General features: G+C 34.8%; 1 protein-coding gene across 1 annotated transcript in view; it reads right to left on the reverse strand.

Moving 5' to 3' along the window:
• The window catches only part of CSMD3 (CUB and Sushi multiple domains 3), a 1,149,842-nt gene that overhangs the window by 507,839 nt on the left and 623,707 nt on the right, over positions 1 to 18,296 (reverse strand). The window contains 1 exon segment of the mRNA XM_034668518.1: positions 16,540 to 16,643. Within this exon segment, the coding sequence (XP_034524409.1) occupies positions 16,540 to 16,643 (104 nt within the window).

Consider the following 18,296-nt stretch of genomic DNA (forward strand, 5'->3'; position numbering starts at 1 on the left):
TCCTCATTTTCCATCTGGTGATAGATCGACACAGGTCATTGGTAGTTTGAATCAGCTTTATGCTTCTTTCTCTTCTTCTGTGGTTCCCATCTAAAAAGATCCTGTGACTGAGGAACACATTTTCTTACTTTCTCCTGATTCTCCTGTAACTTATTGGGGAGAAATCTCTTGTGTGGATTCAGACTACCATATTGTATATCCCATCTGGAGTGTCTATGAATTGCCCTCGGAAAAAGCATCTGGTTTGGTTACTGTGTGCCTTTTGAAAGAAAAGGGATACAGCAGGGAATAGCAGGCCTATACCACGCTGGAAAAGTACCCTGAGCAGAAACAAATCAATGTATTACTTTGGGTCCAAGGAATAAAAACACTGGTTTAACCTGACATGTAGAACCAATAGAAATCACGTATCCAAAGCACAAGCCCAATGTGGAACAATACCCTTTGTTGAGCGCTCAATTAGAGGGAAAAAAAAACAGTTGTAAAAAAAAATTAGAAAAACAAAGGATAATTATAAAAGAAAGGGCATTCACCCTTTACTATTAATATTTCCAAATTCCCAGTAAAGAAGTAAAGTAAATTTGATAAAGATGATTGACCTTTGTACAAGATCTTAAGGAAATAAATAAGATTGTTTCATTGATGCCTATAGTTCCTAACACCAGAACTATTAATAACTTTGGTACCATCCTCTACAAGGTTTTTCTCCAATCTATCTATTTCTGGTTTTTTTTTTTTCCTAGTTCCCCCCATGGACAAGTCTAAATCTTGTTTACTTTTATTTATGAAGCAGTCCAACATTTATGTCAAAAAAAATCCTCACAGGTTACAGTATTCTCCTAGTATTTCTCTAGTCATTTACAGGAAAACTTAGAGAAAGCTCTCCCACCAGAAGGATCCATAGGTATTCAATATATGGATGGTTTGCTGGTAGAATCAGAAACCAAAAAGCCAAGCAGAACTGATGCTTTGTTACAATTCCCGCTGTTCACAAGGGCATGAAGCCTCACGAGATAAACCACACTACTGCCAACCTGAGGTAAAACATTCAGGGTATCTGTGGAGGTTGACAGCCCCAAAAGGATACAATATAGGAGTCAGCCTATTTTGCAAATGAAATACATTATTAAATAAAGCCAACTTAGCCAATTTTGGGGACTAGCAGGATATGGTAGACAATGGATTCAAACCTTTGCAGAATGGGCAAATCTCTGATAGAGCAATTGTGTGATGGTGGCTCAGTATCAGCTCAGCGTTGGGGGATTCTGAATTTTGAAAAACCTTTCTAGTTGTGTGGTCATGAAAATAAGGGAGCCACAAGAATTGCACCCTCATATAAGATGTGTTTGTTATCCGTCATGCAACAGAACAAATTTGGAAAAAAACAGAAGACCTTCTACTTCAAGGGGAAATAAAGTCTCTCATGGAAAATGGATAGCTGACTTGTTAAAGGCTGTACAACTGCCGGCTCAGATCAGTAATTTCTCGTAGAGCCCACGCAGGCAGAATGAGAACTTCTGAAGGCAATGATTTTGCTGACAGAGCTTCAAAAGCCCCTGTTAAATGTGGCAGATTTCAAACTTAGAAGCCTTGCATTCAATACAACAAGCAATTTTTGTTAATTTCCAAAAATATGCTTCACACACACAAAAATGTACAAATGGATTAGAAAAGGAGCTAAAAGGAATTTGACTGAACTATGGGAATTATCTAACAAAACATCCCTATGCCACAGTCCTTATTTCTTGGTTAGCACTGTTGTGTTATCAACGTAATCACCTAAGTAAAGGAAGGATTTTTAAAGGCACTAGACTCTTACTACATATGCCTAAAAGATGAAGAAATTACTCAAAACACATTAAAGAGAAGAAAAATTTGCTAGCAGAATTCTTTAAAGGCCACTCCCAAGGTTTGTGTAGGCAGTTTTCCCCAACCAACTTCTCTATAATTTTGTTGGCATTCGGATTTCATAGAATTAATTCCTGTGGAATGTAAGAGATTTTGTATAGTTATGGTATTATCTGGATGGCCTGAAGAAGTTGTTTCTCTCTTCAGATGCCAATGCTCAAGCAGTGGTAAAGTCTCTCTTAATATAAACATTTTGGAAATTTGGGAACATAATGAATCAGAGAGAGGAAGTTATCTGATTTCTACCACCATCCAGTAATGACGCCAATATTTACAGATTCCTGTAAGGTCAATCAAACTCATTTGCTAAAATCCAGCAATATACTAGATTAAAATGGCCTAGAACTTTACCGCTAGCCTTGTGAAAAATTTACTGCAAGCAAGTATAATATTTTTCCCTTTGAATTTATATTTGGTAGGCTCATGAATTTGGGTCAGAGATCATGTCCTGTACCCAATTTAACTGGATCCTCTCATAAACATGTTCAATACTTCAAAGGGCTTCTTTCCTCCCCCAGAAGTCCTGAGACCTAAAGCGATAAGGACCTTGAAGGACCCACTAGAAGTCTGCCACCTCTACTGACCAGGAAATTCGGTCTACCTAAAATTGTTGTAGAGGAAAGACAGGCTGTTCCTGTGCTGGAGGGACTCTTTCAAGTGCTGCTGATCACCCATACAACTATCAAAGTGAAAGAAAAACCCAGGGAGACCCAGGCTTGCCAAGGGAACCCAGCAGCACATAAAGGGCTAGGCAGTGGTTCTCCCAAAGGACTTGAAAATTAAATTTTCTAGAGCAACTGATGATGGCACTGAACTCAACTTTAAAAAAGGTATTCTAGCTAACGTATGATTTTCATGGACTGCCTTACTGTCTTATTCACAGCAGTGTTATTTCAATTTCTTTTAAAATCACATTTTTTATGGGAAAAAAACCATGTTATTTGTTACACTATATTTTTCTTTCTGTACTCCCAGTAATATGTACCACAATCACTATTGCCAGACATCTCAAAATTGTGTTCCCAGTGGCCAAGACAGCCTAATGTTCCCCTGAGCTTAACTAAACTTTAGAGAGTCTTCTTCCTGACTACAAGCTCCTGTTCTATCTTTTTTTAAAAGAGCCTTTACTTTAGAAAACTCGGAACTGTACATCTTTTCTCTGCACTTCAAGAAGCAAATTTCTATAACCCAAGAATGTATTTATCACGGAGCTGGGAGCCATCCCTCTGAAATACAATCATGAAAAGAGTTAGTACTCCCAACTCTCTGTCTGTCTGTGTGGACATGTAGGAGCTCAACTTTGATCAGCATCTATTAGCAAACACAGATGACCTATTAACATCAACATCAACCAATCTGCCACCTGCTGTTCTCTAGTATTTTCCCTCAAGTTTACCCCAGCATGTAAAACCCACCCCACCTTTTATTTCAATACAGTTAATTCCTCTTCCTTATTGTAATGGTACTGACTCAATAGTCTTTGTCCCTATTGCAGTAGGAGTCAATAGTCTTGAATATAGTCTTCCCTAACTGTTTAACTGGTCTGGCATAATTTTTCTCTTATACCAGTAGACACATGATCTGTACTTCTCTGTCCAGCAATCCGAGTATTAGCAGAGCAAAAAGTGAGATTATCTTCTTACTAATTTTTAATAACACCAAAGAAAAGTAACTAATACCCATCCAGACACTCACTTTCTAATTTTGGCATTAAAAAAAAACCAGTTTTGTTAACTTGTTTGACTGGAAGGATGCTGCAGAATAAAAAGCATTTAATTAGAAGACAAACAGAAAACCGGTGTTTACAGATTAAGCTGCCAAAGACAGGTTTAATGCCACTTGATTAACTTTGAAATAACAAGTTCTCTACAATCCAAGTTTAGATAAACAAAAGTGAATGTCTATTATCCACGGAGGTTTAACTGACTGTTATAATAATATAAGTATTGTTTTTGACACATGCAAAACATGGCCCATAGACTGGGTTTGTCCCCAAGACTTAAAATAATTAGAGTCATGTATTATTAACCACTGGAAGTTCAATATGTACCCTTCAACATGTGCTTCATAATAATACTAGGTAATGGTTCTGGGTATTTTTGTGTTTCCATCTGGGAAAAATTATTTGGAAAAGTGGAAGAATTACTGAAGAGTCTAGATTATCTTGTAAATGTAATGTCACTTGATGAGAATTTAGAGGAGAAATTTACTGGGACTCTCAAGAAATAAACTCTTACTGAAAAAATTAGATTCAGGCTCCAGGGTGAGGCTACTCCTTATGCTTAGATTGGTAAGATTTTATAAGAAGCTATAAAATAATGAAATAAACAGTGAATCATCTGAAAGCATAAGCAATATAGAAAACATAGCAATTTGTAAAACTAATGTATGTTGAAAGAGAATATTTGACCATTGCTAATCAAGAACTTGCTTTATCCATTCACCACTGGTACAATACATTTAAAGGTTATTCCTCCAAGGCTAATATTGTACAGAAATTTTAAATTCATCCTATTGTATTCCTGATAATTGCTTCGCTTTGTATTTTACTGTGAATTTGCTGTATATTTAGATGACTGCAAACTGCCCAGAGGAAAGTAGAAACAGCAATAGAGATAATTATAAAATTGTAGTTTTATTATAAAGTAGTCACAAAAAGAAAAATTGTTAAGTGCAAATACAAATAAAAAAAAAGTTTCAAATTGTCCTTGGTTCCAAAAGGGAAAGAAAACTTTCCTACTTTTCCATTTCTTTTTATCATTTCCTTTAGAAAACTTAAAATTACAAATGCTTGCTTTCTCTGTGTTTTTCAGGCATATTTAAATGTTTTAAAAGCTAAACAAACCTCAGTTTTGCACACCGAGAATGTCTTTCATGAAGGCCTTGGAGCCATCTCTTTGAAATGTGAACATGAAGAAAGATGGCACCCCTACATTCACCCTGATTCTGTGCATGAGAGTTAAAGCCTAGGTGCTTTCTTTGCTCCAGGATGTAACTTCCAATTTATCATAAGGATAAGAGTTTATTTTGTTCTACTTTTTTTCTTTTTAAGATTTTACTTATTTACTAGAGAGAGAGAGAGAGATCACAAGCAGGGGTGGGGGGTAGAGGAAGAAGCAGACTCCCCTCAGAGCAGGGAGCCAGATGTGGGTCTCAATCCCAGGACCCCAGGATCATGACCTGAAACGAAGACAGATGCTTAATCGGCTGAGCCATCAGCAGCCCATATTTTGTTTTACTTTTGATAAGGATAATTAACATGTATGTAATAGACTGTATCTGCTTATACAAATGGATGAGATTATTTTTCTCTTTTTGTAATTTCTTTAGCAGATTGTCTACAATGTGTGTCAGTCTGGTTTAATCCTTACTAAATAGTAAAACTGATTAATTCTTTTCTACATATAATGAAAAGGATTCACTTTGTTGGTAGGTGATTTTATTTTTAATCATATTTTCTTAACACTGGTATCTCACTTGACCATGCTCTTTGCATGGAGCCTATGGCTAATTCCCTTGACAGCCTCTCAAGCACTTTAGTTTAGATTCAACTATAGGATTCACCTACTTCGGACAGCTTTCTACTCAACTCCCGTCCCTGACGATAAAGGGTGCTTTTTTGCCATGGAGGAGGGAGTCTTATCATTCTCAAATGAGTGTTCAAATGGTTTTAGCATGGTTTTGTTTTCGTTTTTGTTTTTTTTAAGAGAGAAAGCATGAGGGGGAGCGGGCAGAGGGAGAGGGAGAGAGGAAATCTTAAGCAGGATCCATGTCCAGCACTGAGCCCAATGCAGGGCTTGATCTCACGACCCTGAGATTATGACCTGAGGTGAAATCAAGATTTGGATGCTTAAATGACTGAACCATCCATCCAGGCACCCCAGTGTTAGTGTGTTTTTAATATGTATTTTTGAACCTATTATCTATAAACTTAAAAAAAACCCACTTCTTTAATATATGTTTGTTAACAGGCTGAATATCCCCAGAGTTCATAAAGCTTTCTAATATTCTTAGTTTGCCCCTTTGTGCTAAAATAAAAGAGCAAAAGCCCTAAAGAAGTGCACTCAGAAATCTTTCTGAAGCACTCAAATGCAATATGAAATAAAGGATGGGAACTATAAAATTTCTATTACCTGATGATAAAATTTCTAATACCTGATTTTCTTTATAATCACTCTAGGCATGTGGGTACATCCATTAGATATAACAGCTATATTTTTACATTCCAATATATTTTTTGTATCACACAAATATGTAACATTTTCTTTTTATGGAAATATATTTAATATTAATTCTTCTCATATAGTACCATCAAGAGTGATTTATATGTTCATTTTGGATACATGAAACTCACTAAACATGATGATGGCTACAAAATATTAGATTTAAAAGAATAAACAAAAATAAAAAAAACCCTGAAACCCTGAAATATCATCAGTTGGGTGACATCAGAAAGTAATGTTGCCTCACATCCATTAGGATGGTTATTATCAAAAAGACAAAAAAGTAACACGTTAGTGAGGAGGTGGAGAAAAATAAACCCTGTATATACCACTGGTGGGAAGATAAACTGGTATATCACAATGAAATAGTATGAAGGTTTTTCAAGAAATTAAAAACAGAACAACGATAATCTCCAGCAATCCCATTTCCAGGTATGTATTCAAAGGAAATAAAATCAGTATCTCCAAGAGATATCTGTACTCCCATGTTCACTGCAGCATTATCCACAACAGCCAAGATGTAGAAACAACCTAAGTGTCCACTAGCTGATGAATGAATCAAGAAAATGTGGTGTATCATTCAGCCTTAAAAAAGAAAGAAATCCTCTCATTTGCAACAACATGAATGAAACAGGAGGGCGTTATGCTAAGTGAAAAAAAAAAAAAAGCCAGGCAGAGAAAAGACAAATACTATATGGTATCACTTACATGTGAAAGCTTTTTTTAAAAAAGCCAACTCATAAAAACAGAGTAGAGAAATTGTTGCCAGGCGTTGGGGAGTGGGGGAAATAGACAGAGGTTGGTAAAAGGGTATGAATTTTCAGTTAAAAGATAAGTTCTGAGATCTAATGTGCAACATGGTGACTATGGTTGATAACGCTCTACTGCTGTCTCATATAATCGAAAATTTGCTAAGAGAACTGAGCTTAAATGTTATCATCAAAAAAAAAGGGAAAGGTAAATATGTGAAGTGATATAATGAACTAACTCAATGAGGAAAACCCTTTCACAATATATACATGTATCAAATCATCATGGTATATACCTTAAATACGTAACACTTTTATTTGACAACTCTCTCAATAAATCTAAGAACATAAAAAGCAAAAAAGTGGATCAATATATTGGAATAATAATAATAACACATTGCTTTAAAAATAATAACACACAGAGTACTAGGAATGACAGGACTACATAAATGTTAGCTCATTTAGGTAACTGAGTAGTAAGCAATTTGGGCATTTATTCCATTTATGGATTTAGGCTTCAGAAGTTCTTATTGGTTAATTTGAAAGCATAACATGTATGAGAGCATCTGTCATAGTTCTTATTTCATACACAAATAGATTTCTGGAACAACATTTGTTTTTAGGAGAGAGAATTTGAAAATCAGGACCTTAGAACATATATCTTTGTATTCAGCTATGTGTACCATACTTCAATTATATTTTTAGCACTTTAGCGAGGTGCAGTTCTTATCATATTTACTATTAGTGGGAGGAAATCTAGTTGATTTCAATACCCTTTATTTTGTTCCAATTTCTTTTTTACAACCACTTTTGAAATGCCTACCGTAGTACAAATATTCCTGATTAAAAGGAAAGAAACACTAACCAAAAAACTTTTTTATTTTTATTTTAGACAATTCAATCCATGAATCCAAAAACAAATACACAAGCTAAAGTAAACAACAGCAAACTGACTTTTTCTTTAGTAAGATCATCAGTGTTTTCATAATAGAAAGATGTAGCTACAATCACAATGAAGAAATGATGAAGAACCATAAAAGTAAGCTATCTCCATATTTAATGACTTGTTGCTAGAAATCAACATGTCACAGAGACTATTTTCATATTGTAGCCTAAATAATCCTAAAATTCCAAGGGCATATATTTACTATTGCCCAACAGCAAGTCATTTTCATGAGTACACATTAAATCTTGTCCACAGGACTAAATAATTGCAGCTGTCAGTTTGATTGTTTTTCCTGGATGTGATAGCAGTGAGTGTTGTTGAAATCCCCAGTGCTAGAGAATGAATGTGCCCCACCCCTCCCACTTCGTATGTTGAAACCTAATCCCCAATGTGAGGGTATTTAGAGGTGGAGACTTTGACCTAAAATTGCGTCATGAGAGCTGAGCCCTCATCAGCGAAATTCTGCCCTTATAAAAGAGGTCCCAGAAAGATCCCTGCCTCCTTCTGTCTTGTGCAGACACTGTAAAAAGATGGCCATCTATGAATCAGAAAGTGAATGCTCACCAGACACAGATTCTCCTGGCACTGTAATCTTGGACTTACAACTTCCAGAACTGTGAGAAATAAATTTCTGTTGTTGGTAAACCACCATGTCTATAGTATTTACGTGACAGCAGCCGGAGTGAACTAAGGCATCCAGAGAGTCTACACAGCTCTCCACAGATCACAGTATGTCCTTGCCAATGTTTGCAAAGATACCTTCTCTGCTTACATGTCTCAGTGAGTGTCTTGGTGCAGAGTAACTTCGCCTCTCTTACTGTAATTCGTGCAATACCTAGCAGTGTTAACACAGGCTCTGTGTTAGGTATTTTGGGAAACCCATGATGAGTAAAGATAGTAGTCACTCTTTTCAAGGAACTTAAAATGATGGTGAGCATGTGTGAGTGAGTGAGTATGTGTATGTAGGGGAGGATGGCAAGGAGAGTGCAAGCAGAGTAAAGAGCAGTAAGAACAGATTTTGTCCTTGTTTTTAATAACTCTAAGATAAGGGAGGGAGAATTCTCACTGGTCAATTTTCTACGCACTTTTTATTTATACTGTGGTCAGCAATCTCTTAAAAATATTACCTTGTTACTATATTTAGTATATTCCCTTCTTTCATTAGCCCATGGTGTTTACTGGTATTTAGATTTTTTTCATTATTAAGAGAGGGAAGTACAAAAGCAAATTTGGGAAGATAGAATTCCCTGAATGTGGAAGAGTTTGCTCAAGGCAAATATCATGTTCAGTGGTCTGATACCAAGAAAAGTGGAGCCTAGATTTTGACAGAGTGAATAACTGAGTAGTTAAAAAAAAAAAAAAAAAGCTTGGGCAAACTTGCTTGTCAAACATATGGACCAATGAACTGAAAGCAATAACAATAATCTATCTACAAGCATAACAAAACAAAGCTATCTTTTCTAGAAAGCTAATACAAATATCATTAATTAAAATATTCTTAAAATAAAATATTTATTTAAAAAGTATATTAACAAAAAAGTGTGTGTGTTGTGTGTATTTAAAATTTTTTAAAAAAGAAAAAGAGTTCCCGGGGAAGAGTATTGCTAGTCTATTCCAACACGTATCTGGGAAGAAAATTTTACATTGTACATTGATTTTTTAGGAGAAATTAGAATTTCAAAGTAAGAGAATTAACCATGTTTAGATATCCAAAACGTTTTTCCCCTTAAGATAATTGTTCAAATACAATGTCATCCAATCAATATCGGTGCATATTCATAAAGTTTCCAGAGGTATCTTAGGAGTAGAAGACTTCTTTCATCTTTTATTTTGAAAATTTTCATTTAATTAATCTTACAGTGTCACCATGAATTCAATAAGGAAACAGCAAAGCGTGTGAGAGAAAAGGCAAGAAAAAGGGAATCACATGCTTGATCAAATGCCTAACCATCTTCCTTTGATGCTACAAGAAGGGTGGACAAATAATCAACATCATCTCCTTTACGCAGACAAAATGAGGGTTGGAGGTGAACTCAATGCCAGTAACTCCCTTGTCATCACTGGTAGTTCTCAAATTTATTACATCCATTTTCACTATCAGGTGAATTCACACTAAGTGTGGGGAAAAAGCGCATGGAAAACAATCTGGAGAAAGTTAATGTTATTTCAATGCCTTTAAAAGATAATAGCATGATTGTTCAAATCCATTATCTGAATTTTTATCAGCTGGCTAAGTTCATATTCTGATCTCTTTTGACACCTATCACTATAACACCATGAAGTTTCCAGGAATAAAAAATGCTATTTCACAAAGGGGAAAAAAATGCCCTACAAGTAATTCCATTGGAGAGAAAAATGAATGAAAAAGAGAGAAAAGTCTAAAAATGGACAATAGACTATGGGACAGCAAATGGCAGAAGCAGCACATCTATGTATTGTGTACTTAGGTTTGCAACTTAAATTGGCATTATTTTAGGAATTTCATCTGATAAAACTATATGGAGAACTCAGTATTGCATATGAAGTCCAATTACAATGCATTCTCTATTACTTAATAATTTTATTGCTGATAACTTCATTATGAGTATCTCCTTGGAGCCAAAGTCTAAAGATGAAGAGACATAGCATACTTATTTTTTAAGTTATTGTAATACAAAAACTAAATGCTTTGGTACTTGAGAGAAAGTAGTTACAAGAATGGTTTTTAAAATCCTTTCGTAATTAGTTTCCTGTTTTGGAGGATTATTTTAACTATCGAACATGTTGTGACTTAATGGACTATATATATATATATATACATATATATATATATATATTTATGGAATAAGAATTCATTTAAAATCAATCCTTTTCAACTGGGGTTTTGAAATAAATTCTTGACAATTTATCATGCCACATATGTAATACTGCTTTTAAACTTGAGCAAGATGACCACTTTCCTAATCTCTTCCCCAGGGAGGGTCTTCCTCTGACCTTTCCTTAACTCTCCCCCAGGGATGTGACCTGTCTGCCTGGTGCCTGCATCCCTCCCCTACTTCTTCCAGATGCTAGACTATTTTCCAGCCCATAGTGCCATTAGTACAGAAATTGGGAGTAAGTCTTTCAAACTTCTAGAGTAATTTGAAAGAGCAATTTTGTGTGGTGAATTTCATAATAGAAAAATAGTGGGATTGTATTTATATGTGTTTTATTTCATGTTTCTAGGAATTTATTTTTCCTTCACTTTACAAAATTATCAGTTCAAGATGGACTGGAAATAAAAACAATCTATTTTGCAGTTTGTTTGAAAAGTACTGTCCTACAACTCACTAGCACGTGGTACCCTGGATTTCCCTGCTACCTGGACCCACATGGCCCCCTTTCCAGGAGCATATTTCCAGGGCCAGAACATAGGACCTCTATGTGCACCCCTTGGTCAGTGGGCAGTGCTTGCAGGGAGGTGTGGGCACTTTGAATGTTTAGGCTGGGAAATCCACACGCCTGGTGAAGGATGGAGCTGAGGTTGGTGAGAGTGGGTGGCAGCCATAGGCTGGGGCTTGGAAGATATTTGCCCCGTGGCTTCATGACCCCACAAGGAAATCACACAATTCCTAGAATTCTAAATGCAAGCTGGTCTTTTCAGGTCGCCATGAAAGTGTATTTGTCGAGGTAGGAGGATAGAACATACTATGTTTAATGATATGTAGCTTCCATCTGTCACTTCTAATATTTAGATATTTGATACATGAGTTTGCATTTATTTGCATTCTTACTCTGGGCCCTGCAAATGCCCAAATGGGTGGTCCTAGAGTTGGGAAAATTAACCTCCTTGAGAAAGATGCTTCAGAGTCACTCAAATTTATATCAGCTTCTCTGGTGGATACAAATCCTGTAAGTTCTATTATTACAGAATCTTAGAGTTCAAAGGCACTTCTGATCTAATTCTGCACTGTAAAATCTCTGTTAGCTAGTCAGCCCGCTTTTATTTGATCACCTCCAGGGGTAAGTGCTTCTTAAGTTCTGTTACAGTCATCCTTACTCAGGGTAAAGAGTTACATTTTCAGAGAAGTGTAATTTTTCTGAGGGAGAAAAGTAAGTTTGAGAAACACTTTCTGGTTACAGACAGAGGAATATAGTAGAAAAATGGGAATTACATAAATTTTTCAAAATTAATATAACTTCTCAGAGTGAGGGAAATAAAACAACAAAGTAGAACTACTACAAGAATAAAAGGGGACAGTATATCAAGAGGAATGTGAGGGGAGGAAAAAATATAACTTCTTTTTCCTACCAGCAACAGAAGGAAACTCATGTTTGTCTGTGACATATAGCTATTTCCTTTTGACTCTTCACTTGGGTTATAAAGGCACTTCCCATCCATACAGTTGTTCTCTATAGGGTCATTTGTTGTCCAGCTAATCTGGGGATTATCTTCTTCAAAAAACCAATTGCTAGCCTATTTTTTTCACTTAATTATCCAATGCTTCTCACCTTATCAGCTATTTGATTTCATTCATTCAATACAGGATTTTAAAAATTCATTTAAATATCTCCCCATCCCTGTCTTCCGATATAAGAGAAAATAAGGGCATCATATGCACTTGACAATTAAAATTTTGAAATGGGCAGCAAAACCACTAATAATTTTTTTTTTCTTTTCTTTTCTTTTCTTTTTTTTAGTCCACTGAGGTCAAATGAGGATGTTGGTATGCAGAAAATGGAGGAATGTGGTGTGAGACAGTGATGGCATGTGTGAAGGTGGGAAGGGCATGCATATGTTTCAGCTATCATGGGGGGTGGGGTGGGAAACAAAGGCATAACCCCCCCACCACCACCTAGAGTAGGGTTCTGTTTTTAGACAGCGGTTCTCTTGAATAAGGAAGAATTATTATTATTATTATTATTTAGATATATGGCTGTATTTTAAAAAAAGTTTTTAGTTATTTTTTCCTCTCAGTATCTAAAAATGGTAAAGTTACTGCCCTATCTTTTCTTGAGTTTTATAAAAAATTAGATATATATCATTACAATAAGGTCTGGATCTACATACACACATGCTACTTTCACAGTCCTAGGGTTTTTTAAACATAATGTATTTTTTTCTCTTTCTCTCCTAGTCCTCCCACATTCTCACTCGGGGACCAATTTAGATCTATTGATTGAACAGTCTAAAAGGTAATGCTCATGAATGAAGCTTTAATTTTTATTCCTACTGGAGATGAAATACTCAGTGTGAACTTGGATTTGATGGTTTAGGGAAATCCACTGTGTTCATAAAGTCTGAACTGAAAAATCAATAGTTATGAAAGGAATTCTGAGAGAAAGTGTACCCTAAGTTGAGGTTCACAGCAGAGAACACAATACAGCCTCCCCAAAATATTTTTTCATGCCACAGCAGAGGTAGATTATCGGAATGAATATCCCAAGGACTGGGGAATAAATAAACTCCAAACGTTTCCTGTTTTTCAATACACGATCTTTGTTTTAGCCCACATTAAAAACTCCAGTTGATCTATTCCATCTTTTTAACTCTAAACTTCAGATCTCGAAGACTACGTGTGATTTTACGGCCACTAAGTGAACAGGACTCACCGGTCTTCAGTATTAGAGTCCCCCGGGATCCATTTTATACTTATTTTTGCATTCCATTTTTAAACTCTAAGTGCAAGGGTATTCTCCAAAATAAACCCTAATCGACCACTCTGCAATTTTACTGTGAGCTTTCAATTCTGACAGGCTTCTGTCTGGCAATGGATTCTAAAAAATTCTGTTTGGATCTAGTAACTTAAACCTCACTGAAGAACTAATAAATATTACATGTAGGTTGATTATAATAACCAAGTTACTACACTTCTTTTGTTGGTAGTAGTGGAAGGGACCAACTAAAAAAAAAGGAAAAAAGGGTAAAATTTAATAAAGACCTGATAGGCAAAGTCAAGAATGAGATGATGAGGGGCGCCTGGGTGGCTCAGTCATTAAGCCCTCTGCCTTCGGCTCAGGGCATGATCCCGGAGCTCTGGGATCGAGCCCTGTCAGGCTCCTCCGCGGGAAGCCTGTTTCTTCCTCTCCCACTCCCCCTGCTTGTGTTCCCTCTCTCACTGGCTGTCTCTCTCTCTCTCTGTCAAATAAATAAATAAAAACTTTTTTTTTTAAAAAAAGAATGAGATGGTGAGCACTTACACTTGAAGCACTGTCCTGGGATCTCCAACTTCACCTCCATCACCAATCGTTAAGGTATCATAGCCAATCTCCAGATCAAATTCTTCAAAATTTATCTGTATAACCTAGCAATATACAGAAATAAACATCTCAAATATATTGCAACATGTATTAAAAAGTAATAATTTGGGCAAACATTTAAAATGCATATCAGACTTATTTTATTTATCTATATAAATACCATGGCAGTATATCATGTCAGACTATTCCTAAAATTCAATCATTATAATTTTCATATGATTTTTATTTGTGATAATGTACCTTCTGTAATAATTTTTCAACGAAATGGCATGGCTTCTGTTTATAGAACACTCTTATTTGAAACATGATTAATGCAAATCTACTTTGAGAAGCCTTTATAAAAAGTACATGTAGGTGGAGAGTGGTTTTCCATACATTTGCATATATTTTTATAAAGCTTACATGGAAAAACACAGAGTGTGCTATTTCCATTAAATAGTAAAGCTTAAAAAATGTTAGAGCTAAATTTGAATCTAGATCACCAGATTTAAAATCGGATTTATTTTTGTGTATCCTTTGGTAACAGAATCCCTCAAATGTATTATAACATGCTAGCAAAACTAGGAGGAAATTATACAACAATAAGTAATTTAGTATTATTTCTTACTGAAACATACGCACACATTCATACATTGTTTATACATCTATGCAAAAATTCATATTTAATAAAACTGCAATTCTTAAATTAGGAACCTAATATAATTAAATAATAATGTAATTAAAGAATCAGTACAGGAAGAAATTACATAAATAGTGTCATATATAATCATGCCTTGAGCAAAAAATAATAATAAAATAATATTCATCACCAGATTTACAAAAATGAATGCCCGAGGTCACCAATTTTAGTAAAGAGTAAATTAAAAAGGCATCTCTCTAATAATTTTCATAACTATTTGTTACCTTGGTAATGTAAGAAGAAATTCTAAAAAAAGGAGAAATTTTATATTCTAGCTTTTTTAAGCTTTATAACAATTTTTTTATTATGCCTATCTCTTAATTTTTTTAATGGTTTTATATTAACATTGACTAAAGCAATTATTTTAGTCAAGTTTAAATGTAGGATATATAAAAACATTGAATTGTACATTGTACATGGCTGCAGTTAAAAAAAAATGTTTCCCTGTTCTACACAGTTACATATAAATGCTCTCAATTGATAATTGCCTGTCAATAGAGACAGGTTGTTTTTACTTTTTTGCTATTATAAACAACATGGTTATGAACACTATTAAACAGTTTCTGGTTCAAATGTATATCTCTAGGTTATATGCTTAGAACTGTAATTTCTGGAAAATAAGCAAAAATTCAATTTCAAGATATTGTGCCATAAGGTTTTCCAAAATAATTTTACTAATTTAAATGCTCACAACTTGTGTACATTAGATTTCATTATTTCTACCAGAGATTATGAAAAGTGATCTTTTGTATTTTCTTGACAATTAAGCTGTATGTATTTTTATATGTATGTCATTTATGTCTCCTTTTCTTATTTGTATTTTGACTATTTTTCATTGACTGCTTGTTTATTTATTTTGGTAGGAGGGAGCAGAGAAAGAGGGAGAGAGAGAATCTCAAGCAGGCCCCATGCCCAGTGTGGAGCCCAGTGTGGGATCTGATCTCACAACCCTGAGATCATGATCTGAGCCAAAAACAAGAGTCGAATGCTTCACTAACTGAGCCACCCAGGCACCCCTGGACTGCTTGTTACTGATTGCATAATTCTTCGTATCAGTGATTCCCAACATGTCTCCTTTATAGCACACATAGGAAAGAGTAATATTTAAGACACACTGAGGTAAGCAGATGTGGCTGCTTGTAATGGAAGTTTTTTACCCAGGGCCTGCTCTGCCTCACAGAGAGCTAAGATCACTCTCTTTGTTCTACCTGTAATTCATTTATAATACACCATTCATAATATACCATTGAGTCTGACTCACTAGTTGAGATCAGCTTTATATTTTCCGGATACTAATCTATTACATGTTATGTGTGTTGCAATATCTTCTTCAAGTTTATAGCTTGCTTTTTTTTTTACTTTCTTTTTTAAATCTTTTGATAAGAAGAAATTAGTAATTTCACTAAAGTAGAACATTTTTTTTAAAGATTTTATTTATTTATTTGACAGAGATAGAGACAGCCAGCGAGAGAGGGAACACAAGCAGGGGGAGTGGGAGNTAGTGGAAGGGGCCAACTAAAAAAAAAGGAAAAAAGGGTAAAATTTAATAAAGACCTGATAGGCAAAGTCAAGAATGAAATGATGAGGGGCGCCTGGGTGGCTCAGTCATTAAGCCCTCTGCCTTCGGCTCAGGGCATGATCCCGGAGCTCTGGGATCGAGCCCTGCATCAGGCTCCTCCGCGGGAAGCCTGTTTCTTCCTCTCCCACTCCCCCTGCTTGTGTTCCCTCTCTCACTGGCTGTCTCTCTCTCTCTCTGTCAAATAAATAAATAAAAACTTTTTTTTTTAAAAAAAGAATGAGATGGTGAGCACTTACACTTGAAGCACTGTCCTGGGATCTCCAACTTCACCTCCATCACCAATCGTTAAGGTATCATAGCCAATCTCCAGATCAAATTCTTCAAAATTTATCTGTATAACCTAGCAATATACAGAAATAAACATCTCAAATATATTGCAACATGTATTAAAAAGTAATAATTTGGGCAAACATTTAAAATGCATATCAGACTTATTTTATTTATCTATATAAATACCATGGCAGTATATCATGTCAGACTATTCCTAAAATTCAATCATTATAATTTTCATATGATTTTTATTTGTGATAATGTACCTTCTGTAATAATTTTTCAACGAAATGGCATGGCTTCTGTTTATAGAACACTCTTATTTGAAACATGATTAATGCAAATCTACTTTGAGAAGCCTTTATAAAAAGTACATGTAGGTGGAGAGTGGTTTTCCATACATTTGCATATATTTTTATAAAGCTTACATGGAAAAACACAGAGTGTGCTATTTCCATTAAATAGTAAAGCTTAAAAAATGTTAGAGCTAAATTTGAATCTAGATCACCAGATTTAAAATCGGATTTATTTTTGTGTATCCTTTGGTAACAGAATCCCTCAAATGTATTATAACATGCTAGCAAAACTAGGAGGAAATTATACAACAATAAGTAATTTAGTATTATTTCTTACTGAAACATACGCACACATTCATACATTGTTTATACATCTATGCAAAAATTCATATTTAATAAAACTGCAATTCTTAAATTAGGAACCTAATATAATTAAATAATAATGTAATTAAAGAATCAGTACAGGAAGAAATTACATAAATAGTGTCATATATAATCATGCCTTGAGCAAAAAATAATAATAAAATAATATTCATCACCAGATTTACAAAAATGAATGCCCGAGGTCACCAATTTTAGTAAAGAGTAAATTAAAAAGGCATCTCTCTAATAATTTTCATAACTATTTGTTACCTTGGTAATGTAAGAAGAAATTCTAAAAAAAGGAGAAATTTTATATTCTAGCTTTTTTAAGCTTTATAACAATTTTTTTATTATGCCTATCTCTTAATTTTTTTAATGGTTTTATATTAACATTGACTAAAGCAATTATTTTAGTCAAGTTTAAATGTAGGATATATAAAAACATTGAATTGTACATTGTACATGGCTGCAGTTAAAAAAAAATGTTTCCCTGTTCTACACAGTTACATATAAATGCTCTCAATTGATAATTGCCTGTCAATAGAGACAGGTTGTTTTTACTTTTTTGCTATTATAAACAACATGGTTATGAACACTATTAAACAGTTTCTGGTTCAAATGTATATCTCTAGGTTATATGCTTAGAACTGTAATTTCTGGAAAATAAGCAAAAATTCAATTTCAAGATATTGTGCCATAAGGTTTTCCAAAATAATTTTACTAATTTAAATGCTCACAACTTGTGTACATTAGATTTCATTATTTCTACCAGAGATTATGAAAAGTGATCTTTTGTATTTTCTTGACAATTAAGCTGTATGTATTTTTATATGTATGTCATTTATGTCTCCTTTTCTTATTTGTATTTTGACTATTTTTCATTGACTGCTTGTTTATTTATTTTGGTAGGAGGGAGCAGAGAAAGAGGGAGAGAGAGAATCTCAAGCAGGCCCCATGCCCAGTGTGGAGCCCAGTGTGGGATCTGATCTCACAACCCTGAGATCATGATCTGAGCCAAAAACAAGAGTCGAATGCTTCACTAACTGAGCCACCCAGGCACCCCT

The sequence above is a fragment of the Ailuropoda melanoleuca genome, chromosome 9 (genome assembly GCF_002007445.2).
Source record: "Ailuropoda melanoleuca isolate Jingjing chromosome 9, ASM200744v2, whole genome shotgun sequence".
Lineage (NCBI taxonomy): Eukaryota > Metazoa > Chordata > Mammalia > Carnivora > Ursidae > Ailuropoda > Ailuropoda melanoleuca.